The sequence below is a fragment of the Scomber scombrus genome, chromosome 19, assembly GCF_963691925.1.
Source record: "Scomber scombrus chromosome 19, fScoSco1.1, whole genome shotgun sequence".
NCBI classification, from domain to species: Eukaryota; Metazoa; Chordata; class Actinopteri; order Scombriformes; family Scombridae; genus Scomber; species Scomber scombrus.
Window position 1 is genome coordinate 11,523,307 of NC_084988.1, and position 17,000 is coordinate 11,540,306.

The following is a 17,000-nucleotide window of genomic DNA, read 5'->3' on the forward strand; positions in this document are numbered from 1 at the left end:
GTGTTGAGACATTTACCGGCACCTTGGGGTGTCTTGGTGCAGTCACTAAAACTCAGCTTTCATATTGTGTGACTGGTAGTTCATCCGTGTTCCCTCCCTGTGATTTATCACATCAATCAGCCAGTTACAGTATGTATTGTTCTCACAGTCATAGCAGCGACCCCGCTGAATGAGTTAGGATGCAATTGGGTGATGACGTCTGGAGGAAGCAGCAGAGACCAGTAATGAGCTTGTATGTCAGGACTGTAATCTCATCTAGATGTAAATGTATTCTGGTACAAGTTGACCCACTAATTTATTCATTCAAATGTAACTTCATCAATGTACCCCTCGTCTCACTATCAGCACTCTGCGTAAGTCTGTATGTGGAGAAGTGGGGAGCAGAAATGTGTGATTTCACAATGAGCTGTTGTTGAAGTTTTTCTCCCAACAGGGGATAACAAAGAAAAGGAAGAGAGGATTTTTTTTCTCTCATAGTCAAATGTGAGATGGAGAAGCATTATGGCTTGTGTTAGGCTGTAATTGCTTCATATTTAATATGACAAACATGCAGCTGGGTGGGTGAAAGGCTGCCACAGTCGGTTGCGTGCCCCGTGTTGGTACTCTTGCTTTTATCCTTGTCGGCCTGTTTCCGGTATGCACTTCTCGTGTTTGCTGCAGCGGTGCATAAACGTGTCACTGGATGAATGTGGCCGAGCACTCACAGTGAACCTGTCTCTCTGCTGTGTGTGTGTGTGTGTGTGTGTGTGTGTGGACAATGTGTGTGTACTCAGTGGTAGTGGATTAGTCGTGTAAAATCTGCCTTGTCTTGTTGTACTTGTGAATTGGAACTATTTTTAGAAGATACAATCAAAATATAACCTTGAACTATTTTTCTGAATCTCAGTTTCCTTTAATTTTCCCATACACTAGCAAAGGTCCATTTGAGGACTGTTTTTGTTAGCACTGCTGTTGCCTCACATGTCCTGGGTTCAAACCTAACTAAGGAATGTTTCTGTGTGGAATTTGCAATTATTTTTGTGTCTCTCTATAAATCCACCTCAGGTGTGAATGTAGAACACATAGACTGTGTTATATCAAAGCTTCATCCAAATCCTAAAGATCACACTATGTTATATAGTGAGGTCAAGTTTCAAAAAATGGTCTTACTACAATGAAATGGCTACAACGGGGAATAACATCATCACAAAAAAATACATTTGAGCTTACTGAATCCACAAGAGTTTCAGTTTTCCAGTCATACTCAATTTATGCAATTCCAAGACTGTTTAGTGGCCCCAGTATGCAGAAATATTCAATTCATCATTTTTAGAATAGGCAAAAATAATACATTCATATTGCTTGCAAAAACCTGTATGGTTTTTGCCCAGAATTGCATAGAATTAGCATAAAGCGGGGAGACTTCTGGTTAGCATTGAACATCATTCAGATATCTTTAGATGAGAAGTCAAATAACCCCTTTGAAAATGGCCAAGCCAGTTTTTTTATCCCATCTGTGAAGAATCATTTAGCCCCCTCCCCAACAGCTTCCCAAAAGCTAGACATGGTTAGACATGGTACCAATGCCTTAGAATGCCTAATTTCATATAATATCTGTATCTTCACTCTATCTTTAAAACTGAGTCTTCTATAACCTTTGAGAGACATTAATGTCAGCTGAGGGTGCAGATACCCCCTGTGGGGCATCTCTGAAGGTTAGAGGGGTAGAGGGGGAGATTTTCTATCATGCTTCCATCAGGTTTAGGGATTTGTAAGAAGTGAATTATAAACTGATATAAAAAGGAATCAAGGCGAAATGACCAGAGGCCAAGATCTCTTAACTTGATCTTTTCTTCCTTACTATGACTCAAGCTCCCACAACACTGAATCCTATACTTCACAAAACACAACTCTTGAATGTCTCTTTCATTTGACTCTCCCTGCCTTAAAATGCCTACATCTTTCAATCTCAATGCCCAAAGTTTGCAACAAGTCTTTCTGTTAAATATTATTGCCTCCAACCCAACCTGAGACAAATAATAGTGTTATTTTCTCAGACTTAACAAAGCTGATCCAGAGCCCCAGAAGACATTATGAAATTGTTTTCTCAGGCTGAGCAATAGTCAGTATGATGAGTAAATTAATTCTGATGTGTGAAATCATTGAAGTAGTGTTTTTAATTTGGTTCATTGCATGCCAGAATCCAGTCCCTCATGTCCTTGCACAGTTAATCAGGTAAAGAAAATGGATGGATGGACGGATGGATAGAGGACTGTTGCATGTTGCTGCCAAAATTCAAAAAATATGAGTCCTCACTAGTGAAATATTGACTTTTTGTTTTCTTGCTGTCACTATACTGTCTGGGGACAACGATTCGATCACTGTGTAGTTTCACTGGAAGGCCTAATCTTGTAGACCAGATGAATGGTAAGTGGTTTCTAAAAGGCTGTCAGTGTTTATTAAATGATAGCTCTTTGAAAAGGTCACCAACCCTGTCTGTTCACATGCACACGCACACGCACACACACACACACACACACACACACACACACACACACACACACACACACACAAACATAGCCATCATTCCTCCCCTGCCATTCCCTCAAGCAAGGGAGATGAGACGTGCTGTGTGAGCCACAACATTGAGGGATAAACATGAAGTCCAATATCACCCATTAAAGTTATTGCACTCAGAAATCATGCTATCATTCCATATATGTGTATACACACACACACACACGCACACACACACACACACACACACACACACACACGCACACACACATACATATAAACATATACGAGTGTGTGTGTTGTCAATTGACCATCTGTTTGAATACAGATAAAACAGACAAATGAAACAGATGTCTCATTCTCCATTCTCTAAGCTGTCTTCAACTCTCAAAGGCATCCAGAAAGCCAGTATTTTGAAGATACAAAAATATCGCTAATTATTTGATCATATACTAATTCACATTATGTATTATTCATTGTCACATACCACACTCACTCAAAATGTGACAACTTAGACAAATCTTGGGTTGTCCAAATTTAAATTGCTGTTTAAAACGTTTTCATTCAATGATGTAATATTACAGATCTTAAAACATCAATAAAACAAAATTATATTACATATTAAGGGATTCTGGCATATTTCTCAAGTTGAAACTTACAGTATTTGGAGTGCTCAACACCAGAGGACCCAATTCACATTGAATTGTGTTGATGCGTGTCCTCTTGCAATTTTTTTTGATATTTTTGAAGCCTGAACATAAGACCTAATAGAAAATCAGTTTAAAGTCCAGATGAAATGGCAAGTCAACAGTATCTAACCTCTGTATTGTAAAGTGTTTCCAAGTAAAATAGGAAGGAGATAATGATTTGAACATTGAAAAGTGGGCGTGTCATAATGAATCTTGGTTCTGTGCCACTAAAAGTTGAAGACTGATTGATGGGTGGATGTGATGATATTATTGGTTGAAACTGATTGGCTCAAGCCTATGTAAGCACATGCCATATTTTGTTTTACAGAAAGAAAAAATGACTGGATTTTGATATAAGAATACCAAGAAATGTTAATTCTTTATTTGTTTTTGTTTTGTATTTTTTTGTATTTTTTGGCATATATTGTTAAATAGGTGCACAATATGATAGTTGATCTAAAAGGGTTAAAGAGGGTTTTTTTTTTTTTTTAGATTTCATCTCAACTATAAACTGAACTCTTTTTTTTATCTGGGTGTTTTGGGTTTTTTTGGTTTTGTTTTTTTGTTACTTTTTGGAAAAGCACGAAAAACTAAAATCTATTTTTAATCAACACTTGTATTTGTTCAGTTACTTATCCAGTCTCTGGCAGGTCTTTCCTTGGATAAATCCTGTCCTTCAGAACAACAAGTATTTTTTTTGAATATACAGAAGAAGAATTATATAGTGAGTAGTTTGAGCAGCACCAAAGTGGCTGAACAGACGTCACCTAAAAAAACTCATTTAACGCAACATAAACACGCCACCAAAGTGATTCATTGACAATAATTGTATGGGAGTTTTAAGTGCAGAAACATAAATGAGATGATGTCTCTTTAATAAAAAAAATGAAGGTCACAAAATATTACCTCTTTATAAAGTCCTGCAAAAAAAAAAGAAAAGAAAACCCTGACACACTGTACTGTACATCATACATTATTATTCTTCTGCTGTTTTACAATTTAGACTGCTGAGAAAGTTTCATTTCCCTCAATAGTTCAAGCTACATTTCCAAATCCAGGCAAGAGCACGCTAAATGTATAATCATGGGGTATTCTTTTTTGGGGGTTGCATAAGGTTGTGCATGCAATTAATGATAATGAATTATTCACATATACAAGAGGACACGATACATTAGCTGTTCATCCACAGAAGGTAACACACTCTAGGCCCAAGTTAATGGAATAATTGTGTCCTCTAATTTTGTCAGTAGAGTCAAATGAGTAGACACTTGAAAACTGCTGACTCCAAAGATGTATTTCATGTCGGACTCATATTTTACCAGACATTTAAAGAGTAAGTGGAGCGATTACAAGGTCATGTTCGATCGTACATTCATTAAGAAATTGGTCAGGTGCTGCAGTCAGTATTGATGACTCATTTATTGTATGTATTAGTATGTAAATCTCTAGGATGTTGGAGCTCATGAATGTTTGATAATTAGTCTTTGCTTTTATTTGTACTAAAGATTAACCCTGTAAAGCATTAAGTAGTGTTAATTTAGAGAGCGGCCTTGTTTAATGATCTTTAGACATTTGTGAGTTAGTCTTTAATGTGTGTCACAGCTTAACTTGCATGAATGCCACACATCTTATATCCCTTCATTTCAGCATATGTAACGTTTTTATTTCACAATGCTAGCTGCAGCTGGTGGGCAGGTGGAACTCCAATTTAGTCCTCTTGCAATGTAGGCTTTGCTCAAGCCCTTTTCACAGCCATCAATTCCTTTCTGTGCAAGTTCTTCAGTCTCTGGGTTCATTATTGTGGAGGTAAAAAACAAAACAAGAACCTGATAACCTGCAGGATGAGTTCATGGGGGGACGGCTGAGTAAGCTGGTGTCTTGACAAGATTGCCTGTAAAGATGGACAGGTGTGCTCAGTATCCTGGTTTGGTGGTAAAAAATACTGTGTAGATGCTAAGGTAAAAGAGAGACTTGACCTCTCTTAAATCACAATTTCCCTCAGCATGAAAACACTTAGATGTCATTGTAGATTTTATGTTTGTGTTAAATTCCTGCTGTAACCTCAATATTATTGAGGACACATAAATTAGATTTTACTTTGAGGAGTGCACCACCTGTATAAAATCAAACACTCAGAGTTGAATATCAATGAACTGTGTCAATGCACTGCCAAGTGGAATTGATGCAGATTGCCACGGACTGAATACAGATTAGATACATGGTCACGCCTTTAACGCTCTGAGTGGATTATAATTCAGAAATGTTTTATTTTACCTTTACATAATGGGTTTCTTGTCATATCGTGCCCTCTAACCGTTGTTTAGAAAGCACTTGATGGAAAATAATAACATTTTTGCTGTTACCTTTTGTGTCAGCTAGAGGTCAGCAGCAGACAATATTTTGTTGGGGTCACATATTTGAGAAGGATACCAATGAAATGTTGAGATGGTCTAATACATTACACTGCTTGTGATGGACAAAACATCATAACAACAACCATTTACAACTTTAAACTCTAATTCGAACCACATCTAATGACCATGCAACAAATTGCAGACTTCCTGTTTTGCTGAGAATTTTAGGGGCTTTTTTTTGTTTTAGTGTTGCTTTATCATTTCATATTCAATTCGGACTACAAAGTCTTCCTTCTGCTATAATTTTTTGATGATATGGGATTATTGTATACATTAAATTGTTTATCAATCCTTATTAATGTATTAAATTAAATTACTGTAATAAACAGTTAAAACATATTTCAATATACAGTATGTCTCATGCATGTACCTTCAAATCGTGGTTGGATTCACTCTCTCAGTACGCATCAACAGAGGGCAGTATGTGTCTGCTCTCCGTCTCTCATTCCTCTCTTTGAAACAGACTTGTCTTTGGGGCCGTGAAATTACTCCGGCAGCTCAAATGAAGACATCCCCCTCTGTTTTTTGGCAGTCATCTGCATACTTGTTATGTCTGCCTCTGTATCCTACGCCTGTCCTAACAGCACTGTTTAATGTAGAACAAAGCAGTGGTAGATCTGTGTTGCAGCCTGACAAGCCCAACATGAAGACAGTGACTGTGTTGATTGTGACCCCATTAAAATGTGACTCTGTGCCAAAATGGACTACACTGTTGCTGCTGTTGCTGCTCAAACATCTGATAAGGTGTCCACCTCTTCTACAAACTACCTGTTAGTTGTATCTAATTAAAGCATGATGATGAATTATCATGTCGCATTAACATTTTTCTTTTTTAAGAAATTAGTTTGTCTGTTTCTTAATTTGATCTCAAGCTAAGGCTATTGTTTTTATTATTTGCTACCATTGTTAAGGTGTAAATTAAACTCCTGAAGCTAGGAACTGTTAGACAAGTTACAACAGATGTGACAGTTATTCACTGACTTAGCTGGCCTCAAAAGAACATCTGGACATCATTTTTAGACCTATCTGAGCTTTAGTCAATGAAGATGTAGTAAGGTACTTGAAACAAATCATATAATATTAGTTGTGACATTATACATCCTGATGCCCACTGTACTCATTTTACATGATTTACATGAAGACAAAAACAATGTTCATTTTCTTAAGTAATTAATCCCTCTGTGATTCTTCACGTATTCTGTCATTCTAATCTGGACCACAGTGTGGATTTGTATCAGGACAGCTTAGTCCTGGTTTGTAAAATCCTTGTTACTCAAATATAATACATTTTTATTATTTCACTTTTATTAAAGCATTATCATGCAGAAACAAGTGTGAGTTGAAAAAAACCTTTTAGGTGTATGAAACGTTTTCAAAAGCCACTGGATTAGAAGTTGACAGAGGAAAGATTTTGAGGTTTTAATAAATCAATTACTGGTACCACTTTCTAATAAGTAACCCAATAAAGGGGTTATAAGTTGTAACTAGTGGCTAATATTAAGAAAAATAATTTACTAATGCTTTATAATTCAGTTGTGTTTGAATAAAAAAGAAAAAGAAAACTCCTTCCATAACCTCCTCCAGTATGACAAAGTTGTTGTAGTTGTTGTTCCAGTTAATAAACCCTTTAAAAAGGGTATACCTCATTCAAGAGAGGCACTCCATGATTATATATTGATAACATATTGAAATAAAAGCAGAAATTATGTGTGTTTAGCCAAAGTAGGCTACATAAAGTAAGTGTGCGCGTGTCCTCCATTTTTATGTTGAAGTTGTTACACCGGTGGAAAAATAATACAAACATAAAATGCTCCTTGAATATACCAGAGATGTGCTTCACACAGCAGGAACAAGTGGATGTACATTCAGCAACTGCACAGCTTGTGTGCTCCCTCAACAACTGGACTGATTGAAGTGCACTGGGGTGTTTCAGCTCTTGAATACGACTGTGTCTGGTCGGTGGCTTTTTTTTTCTGCTTAAACCTCGACTCTACCCGGCCTTAATCATTTGGCCAGGGAGTCATCCATTCCTGTCCTCTGGGTACAAATCAGACTGCGAGTGAGAAGTACAGTAAGAGCAAAACCCATTCTGCTGAGCTTATCCACTACAGAGTAAGTAGTTAGTGAGCATTGATTCCACACCAGATCAAATCCATCTTGTATTGTCTGACTGGCAGAAATACTGAAGTTCCAATGCAAAACAGAGGACGTTTTTTTAAATTAATTTTTGAATCAGTAGTTTTCCATACACACTGTGCCCATAAACAGACATTTCTCTATAGTAGCCAGTTTTCTAGAGGCCCTGTGGTCTGCACTCTATCGATCAGCTCAGCAGTCTTTGTTTAGACAACAGTGACAGATACCAGGAGCTGAGTAGTCCAGCCTCAGATTGAGACAACACAGCTGTCCCCCCCAACTTTTCCTTTTCCTTTGCCAATTAAAAAACCTGCTTGCTGTGATCTGTCCTTTCCCATGCAATCATCCTTTTTTCTTTTTTTTTTCTCCAAGGTATGTATGCTACACATTCTTTACAAAAATCTTTTAATGACATGAATCACTTAACTCAGATTTTCTAGATATCATTAGTTGTGATTAATCATCATCATATGTAAAATATTAAATACACCATATATGATTTATGTGTAAACCTTAAATCTTGCAGCACTGTAAGCTGAGACGCAGCGTAATCTCCAAACCACGGTAGAAAAATCTTCCAACTTACTGTAAGACTTTCCAGTCAGCTAACACAATACTTAGGAAGATCAGCCTGGATTTAAAAGAAGGAAAAAAGCAAAAGTTGGCCAACAGTTGACAAGAGAGCCACTTAATCATGCAACACTTTGAAACTCCAGACTCTAAATGAATACTAACATAATTAATAATATTCAGTACATCACTCGTGGTCAAAGAGCTGCACTGAATTTAATGTAAACTGTTTTCTTTGGGTGATTTCAACTCTCCTGCTACCTTTCACCGCTTTAATAGGTGTTTGAATGTTTCTAAAATCAATGTCAGCATCTGGACACTAGCTACTTCTTAAGTAACTAAGCAGAGGCTCAAAAGGTTTTATTTTCTGTTCACTGTGCTGATAATAATGACCCACTTTCTAAGGTAAAGATGACAACAAAGCATGTTTGCTCAGTAAAGTGAGCATCCTTGGCTTGTGTCCTAAATGCAAGACAAACTGCTTTGAAGCATATTCTCCTTCTAATGACTTTCTCTGCCTCGTCTTGTCTACTGCTAATAAAGCAGAGTGAGAGAGCGTCAGAGTGTGTGTGTGTGTGTGTGTGTGTGTGTGTGTGTGTGTGTGTGTGTGTGTGTGTGTGTGTGTGTGTGTGTGTGTGTGTGTGTGTGTGTGTGTGTGTGTGTGTGTGTGTGTGTGTGTGTCAGGAAAGAGGAGATGGATGTGTGGGTGTGTTGTTCACATGTGTTTTATGATCTTAATAAAAGCATAATGATACAGATGACTTTTGTCAATACTCTTCTTTGGTCAGGTTTTAGTTTCTAGTTGTTTTTATTCTTGTGCAGAGATTAACGGACAGATAAATTATTCACATTAAAGAAAAAGATCCATATTTTGGAAAGACCCTTATTGACTTTCAGGCAGAGCATTAGATGAGAAGATTGATACCACTCTCATCTTTGTTAAATATGAAGTTACAACCATGTAATCAGATAGCTTAGCTTAGCTTAGCTTAGCTTAGCACAAAGACAAGAAACACAGGGAAACAGCTAGCCTGGCTCAGTGCAGCAGTAACTGTATTTCATTGCCAGCACCTCTAAAACAAACTATTTCGAACTGTTTAATCCATACAAAAACCAAAGTGTATAAACAACATTGTCCCATTTTACAGGGGAATTATGTGCTGAACTATTTCTTTGCTGGTAGAAGTAACATACTAGAGTCTCCAATGGTTGCCTGGCAACTGCTCAGAGCAAATCATCTTATCTAACAACCAGAAAGTGAATATTTCCCAAAATGTTTAACTATTCCTTTAAGACAATTGTCCCTTTGAGACCGTCCTCCTCCAAAATGTATCAGATCTTTTCGGCAAATGCCCAGAAATGACATTTGTCTACATTCAAGTAACAAAGAGTTCCTGCAGCCATAATAATGGGAGAAAACAAAGAGGTTGGCTAACTTTATTATGAAGTCACAAAGTCCATAAAGGGAGTAAATTAAGGATGATACGTAATAAAACATGGTAATTTTTCCCCTGCCAGTATTTAAACCATGACCACAATTGTTCTCTAATCAACCAATGTATAATGTATTGTTGTAACCATGATGACAAAGGTCAAAATTGTAATTCTAACCCAAACCAAGATTTATATCTAATCTTAAAGGATAGGTTTGGGTTTTTCAAGTCTGTCTCACACTCAATACAGTACTGAAGTGCCAGTATGTAGATGGAAATTGGTCTTGGTCGCTGCAACAATTCCTACTCCTAGGAGTACAATATAAAGACAGCCTTGAAAAAAAAAAATGTTCTTTAATTAATATTCATTTTTAATCCAAACCATGATCTCTCCCTAACCATAGCCCAGTTCTGTGTGTGCCTAAACCAAACTAAACCTTAACTTTAGCCTTGTCAGATCAATTTGAAAGGTATTGTTGAATCGATCAGTCGATTTAAACTGGTTTTATGGTAAACATTAAACATGTGGCAAGACCTATTATACGGTTAAGTCTTTCCTACACTTGGAAAGTGGAAGCTTGCCAACACTACTCTCCAACGTTAGCACTGATTCCCACAAAGCTCACATTGGGTTTATCACATAATGCACTGTAAAATAGTTTAGCTAGTATTAGCAGGGCACAGCTACAGGTAGTTCTAAGACCTCAGCATTTACCCTGTGATTCAAATAACAAAACTGGATAACAAAGTCACTAAATAATGTAGGGAGTGTTCAAATCACAGATCAGGCCAAGCAGCAAGCTAATAATGTCGACCTGCAGATTGTTTATTGCCTATATGTCCGTTGGAACTAAAGTGATATAATGAACTATTTGTACCCATCCACATATACTGCACCAATAAAATTCACATTACCAGTAACAATATTATCAGGTGGAACAAAAGATTCATGATAGTGATCTGTCTACTAATGTAGGGGTGCTTTCACTGCAGAAAACAAAAACATATACCAATATCCTTGAGAAACTTCAGCTTTAGTCCCACCATCAAATCCTTTTAAAAGTGTCTTTCTTGTACCTTTCTAACCCTCTTCATCTCGCCAGTACACAAAGATCTCCACTGAGGATCCCAGACATTTGTGATCTTATAAGCAGCCGTCTTGGCCGACAGGTTGATCTCCAGCATAACAAAACGAAAAACATGTCCCATGCAAAAAAAAAAGATTTGTAATCTCAAACAGCCAAGCTGAACCTGACACTTGACACTTTCTTCTCTCAAGTTTTACATTTATATCAGGATTTGTCACGGCTTTCAAGCCTGTTCCCCAATTTTGATCACAGGATTTATTTCTCTGCATGAATAAATGTGAAGACAGGCAGCTGGATATGTGCACCCTTTGTGACAGGAAATCTATATAGGACAGGATCTGTTGGGGAAATCCTCTAAGATCTTTAATTGAGGGAGGACTTTGGCGACTAATGGATTCGGGGAAGTCACAACATTGATATTTCTGAATGAACCCTGACCTGGTTTATTTGTGTGTGTGTGTGTGTGTGTGTGTCTGCTTTGTTTCACGTTTTTGAACTTTGGGTTTGACTTGTCTTACTGAATGTTATTTGAAAAAAGTCCTTACACTTGCCTCTTTTCTTAGTTTGTATTTGAGCATGATACTAAAGAATTGACAAGATGTTTCAAGTCAAGATATTTAATCACTCCTGAAATTCAACTCTCTGACGCTCCACTCAAATATTTTTATATCAATCTGCAGTGTTCAGTATACTCCATGAGGTGTGTGAGTGCTGAGCCATGAGTGTTGTGTTTGTGTGTGTATACTGTATATGTTGTATCCTCCCTTCCTCAACATGCGTCAGCCTCAGTTACTGATTTCCCACGTCTCACAATGCCTTTTGACAACCCAGGCAATGTGCAAGTTCTTGCAACCATCAAGAAAAGTATATCAGTGATATCAAGAGCAAGGCAGTGAATGTTTTAAATCTGTTTATTGATTTTAGGCTGCCATCTTACACCTGGCCAAGGACAACAGATAAAAACTAGCCTTTGGGCTAATTCTGGCATTTTTACAGACATTTTTATTAATATGCACTGTCCCTGACAAATAAACTAATTTAAAAATAAATACATACATTTTTACAGTTGAGAAAAACAAACATCCCAATCTATTAAGGGAACATATTTTGAGCAACTGACCATAAACTTACTGATGCTTTTCCTGCTACTCCCCTGTCACCACCAGAAATATCTCATTGTGCATATGTGGCTGGTTCTCTGACTTTTGTTTCTCTGTGAAATGTCTTGACAGCTGTTGAATGGATTGCCATGAAATTTAACTCAATCATGTCCTCCTCATTAGCACTCGTTCTGTTTGAATTAACAGACACACAATTGAAAAAAATAAGAAAGGGAAAAGAAAGTTTCTGAAGAAGAGCATGGAGTTTGAAACGTAACTAGTGGAAGTCCTTTTAAATGCATGTAAGGCAGTCGACAGTGTGCAGACCTTCATCTTTATTTTTACCTAGGTGTTTTACATAACTGAAAAAGTCCTTATTTTTGTGTGTAGATGACAACTGCAAAACACACTTTGCACATTACCTGCAGTTGTTAGTAATAGATCCTTTTTCACAACAAACTTTTCGAGAGTTTCAAGTGGACCAAGTCGCAAATACTTAACCCGCCTTTTGTGACCTTTTGTGACTGTTGCACAACACTAAATAGGTAGGGTGAAAGTATTATAAAAGACTTTGATAGATAAAATATAAGATAGAAAAAAGATGCAATTATCCTGGATCAGCTTCCCCTTCTTATCTTTTTAGTTTCATATTACTTATGGCTGCAGCCATTTTCAGCTGTCATTGGATCCATGTATAGCTCTGTTGTTTTTAGCAATAAACTGTCTGTAGGTATAGTGTTTAAAAGGAATGCAATCCATTTTAATCAAATTGTTTAGATTTGCCCTGTGAACACACTATTGAGATTTAATCACAGCAAAACTGTTAATGCCAGATTGCACATCTGACCCTTTTCCCAGTCAAATAAAATTACTTTCACATTGTGCGTGATCATGCTTGAGGACAGTGTTTTGTAATGAAATAATCTGTATTCTGTTGATATAATAAGGTTTTTTTGTTGTTTGTTTGTTGTTTTTTTTAAGGTAGTGAGTTTGTGTCCAACTGAAAATCTATGATTTGCAATTTCGTATTAAATTTTAATGAGTGCTACTGTCACAGGTTGAATTGTCTTTGAATAACAACAGAAACAGCCTGACATTTCCAGCCACGAGTATGTCTTGTTGATTTGGTGTGCCTTGTGTGGTGGATGGATTAATCACCCGCACAGCTTTTCTGTGAAACCATCAAAACAATGTCAGCTCAGCTAGATAGAGATGGAATGTCTGCGCGGACAATCTGCTCGGTTGAGTCATCCATCTGCGATGCACCGCAATCTCCTGCACATTGTTCACCAAGCATCTTTCAGCTTCAAAAGAGAGAATGATTTCAAAGGTTGCACTGCCTGGTTCCTGGATCCAGGTGAAACAACAGCTTAAAGCAGGCTTCTGGGCATGTGTGAATTTAAGCAGCTGGGGTTCCTCCAACAACACCTTTTTCTTGGTTCATTGCCTAACCCATTATATTTAAAGAAAACGTGGAGTGAAGCTGTTTTTAGTCTTATTTTTTCTCCACCAACAGGATTATTCCAGTAAGTTACCAGTCACGGAGCTCTTTTAATGGAGTGGGAAATTATTCTGACACATATATGACCCAAAAGATACAAACCAAAAGGAGGGGGGGGGGGGCATTACTTTGTTGAGGGCGATTTTGTTTCTGTGTCTTTGTCCTTCTGGTTTTATGCTGCTTCTGTTTTTCTCCATCTTTCAGATCGATTTGCAGCTAGACAGAGAAATATGTCTCACAGAATGTTACGCTGAAGACTCTTTAAGATCTGGTTTCTTCCTCCATTTTCTTCGTAGGCTCTGCTGTAATCTCATACAGCTGTCAAATGCAGGAGAGAATAGATTTTCAGGGCTACTGAGTGAATAGTTTCCACTTCTGTTAAGCGCTCTTTATCTCTGAATTCAGGATGCTGAAAGAACCTTTCAAAAGTGATGTATATTGTCTTTAATGACTGTTGCTGATGTGTTCCATATTACCATTTTATCTCCATCCTTCCCTGTATGACAAGACAACAAGCCTCAGTGATATCAGTTTCAAGATGTATTTATTTAATGCTTTTTTTTTACAAAATCTGCAAGCTGAAAAATGTTTTAACCCTTCCATTTGATACTCACAGCAGACTATTCAATGACTTTAAATAGATTTAGCATACACATACATAAAACGTAAGAATAGTTCAGATTACATAGCTTTAGGGAAGATAAGTAAACCATAAGGATAACAGGGATATAATCAACTTTTACATCAAATATGAATACATTCGAAAGACTTGTCCATGTGCTTACTCAGCATTCCTTCTCCTTATTCTGTAAAATGAGTAGAAGGATCTAACCAAAGACAGAAAATGGCTGACTTTACTGACTAAGCCATGAAGTAGAAATGTAGTCCCATTATGAATGCAGTGCAGTGGATTAGGACGCATGTTTTTTTCTGCAAATGTTTTCCACTCTCCTGTCTTATAAAGTTCTTACAGATTGAGATAAAATCACTGTTCCCTCCACTTCTCGACTCATGAGGTTGAGACACTTTGATCTCAGGCACTTTCTGAAATCATGAGGTTGTAGACAGACAAACACAAACAAAATATTTTACACATATAATGTAGCCTGTTGTCTAGCCTTACATTCTCTACATACTGTACATCATTATTTATAGGCATTTTCTCATCTCTTATATAATCTTTCTTTAATGCAAATCTATAATTGGCAACTAACTGAAAGGATAAATGAAAAATTAACAAAAAAGCAGAATGGTTACTTCAGATCAAATTGTCATATCACCCGACCTGGATCCAACATGTACAAGCTGAAACATACTAGCCAAGAATCTGATAAGCTCGTGAATACAGAAATTATTTTTGACTCACTTTCTGCTTTCTGCTTTCTGTTTTACTCTGAAATATAAAGATGTTGCCATATTTCCAGTCATGGATCAATTAAAAGCTCCCAGATGGATGGAGCGTAAGACATCGAGGATGATAAGTCAGTCAAGGTTGAGTATACTGAAAGTTACTTTAATAACTTTCACAGTATTGTCCAGTGTGGCAAAAAACCACATCCATCGTATGCCAGGGAAAAGAATAAAAATGGATAAATGTTTTTAAATAAAAGTTGGTACAGGTCTAGAAATAACTCAAATATCATAATTTTGTCAAAGGTTTTGCATGTTGTTTAAGACAAGAGCATGAGAATACCCTTTATAAAATTACCCAATATATGACCTTTCACCAATAAAAAAGAAAATGACATTGGTACTGAATCACACATATATACAATAAGTGAAACCACTCACAAAATACGAGTAACCTGATAATTTTACACTTAATGAAAATAGACATTTTATCATGTTTTAAGGCATACAGTCATTATGCACAAGTCTACGTTTTCAATCAATGACAAACTGAGATCAATGGCTGAAGAATGCAGACCATCCAAAGCTCTCAGACTCAGTAAACTCTATTTACACTGACGAGTGGACAAATCAAAGTGTAATAATATAATGTGCTATGAATCTGTTTGTAAATGTCAATAAAGTCATGCATGCTCAATTTTAATTCCTATTATATTTATCAAGAAGCTTGAAACCATGTACTAATTCCTGTAACTCAATCTGATCTGCTACCATTTTATGTCAAGCACAATGTCAAGTGCATCCATTATGGATAGCTTTACAGCACTTTAAACTGACTCAAACGCTATTTAAAGAAACCATTTGTTTCAGTACATTTGTATTAAACAATTGAAGAACCGTGTGAATGTAACTCATTTTCAAGTGATCAATGATTTTGTCTCCATCCAAAGTCACTTTTTTCAATAATACAGTGAGAAAAATAGTATAAAAACAAGCTTTGAATTAAGCTGAACACCAGCTTTCTTTATCGTGTCCATTAAAATCTTATTTAAATGGATGCATGTTGTGTTTTACTGAGAAACTCTTTGAGAAAAAAACAAACAGGAATGCAGACACCTGTGTTTACTTACTCTGTATATCTTTATCTTTCATCCTTGTAAGCTAATTAGATGGATTGCCATAATTCCATATTTCATAAAAGAAGAACATCTGAAAAATATTTTCCAAAAACGTCCACACTCTGTGTAGTCTTTCATGTTCCTGTGTGGGTAGCTGCATCTTTTGAGCCTGTCTGGTTCAGAGTCTGTCACCAGCATCATGCATGTATGTACAAGTCAGACCTGACCGAATATTCTGAATAGTTCTACCTGTAAAGGGGAGAGAAACAGGCCAGTTTCCCATAGTCTCAGTTGTTTGAAGTGATGCAGGAAGGATGCCATATGGCGATCACACAGTCTTAGATCCAGTTCACCCCTGGGAAAGTCCGGCCTCTTCTCCCTTCCTCCTCCCATCCGTGTCTCCACATCAGTCGACATAGCTGCAACAGCACAGACGGGGTCTGATCTGCCCACTAACGAAGAACAGTAAAACTTACAAGGTTGTATAGATGTAGACAAAGATGATGACTACCAAGTTGAGAATGGTCCCGATGATGCCCAACATGGCCAAGATGGACTCCTCCTTACTTTCCTTGTCTTGGATACCCTTTTCCTCATCACTGTAGACAGTGTTTACCATTTTCCCTGGAAAAGTCCGAAGTTTGCGTCTCAGACCAGTCTGGAGTGAGCAGATAAGAGAGAAAAGAAAACCACAATCCATGTGTTAGTTACTGCAACTGGATAAATTTGCCTTTGAAGATTTTCTTTGCATAATGTATGGTGGACAGCGATAATCCCAACAAGAAAATCTATCCATTGGTGAGATTTAGGCAATAAAATAATTAAAAAGTAATTAACAAAGTAATACTTTTTCTTGTGTTCCACCGAAATACTGTGAACATGGAAGAAAGTTAAATAAATTACATTAAATGGATGGAAAGCTTCCTACCGAGTCAAGTGTACTGGGTTTTAGTGAAATGAAATGCTTTATTACTGAAGTAGCCAAATGTGTTTTAGGGAATGTTTTAATACAATAAAACATGTAGAAAATCTTTAATGTCCGGGAAACTGATTAACAGGTTTCAGGATATTTGCTGGTGATGAAAAAACAACAGCAGGAGTGTGT

At 37.0% G+C, this 17,000-nt stretch overlaps 1 protein-coding gene across 1 annotated transcript; it reads right to left on the reverse strand.

Annotated features, from left to right (window-relative positions):
• Positions 1–16,367: 16,367 nt before the first annotated feature.
• LOC134001414 (protein TUNAR-like) lies at positions 16,368–16,547 on the reverse strand. The gene has a single exon (XM_062441027.1). It carries the CDS (start codon positions 16,512–16,514, stop codon positions 16,368–16,370), a length of 147 nt encoding a protein of 48 aa, XP_062297011.1. The 5' UTR covers positions 16,515–16,547.
• Positions 16,548–17,000: the final 453 nt, after the last annotated feature.

What these genes read in the sequence shown, in the direction of transcription:
- LOC134001414 (XM_062441027.1), bottom strand. Translation starts at nt 16,514, where the DNA reads ATGGTAAACACTGTCTACAGTGATGAGGAAAAGGGTATCCAAGACAAG.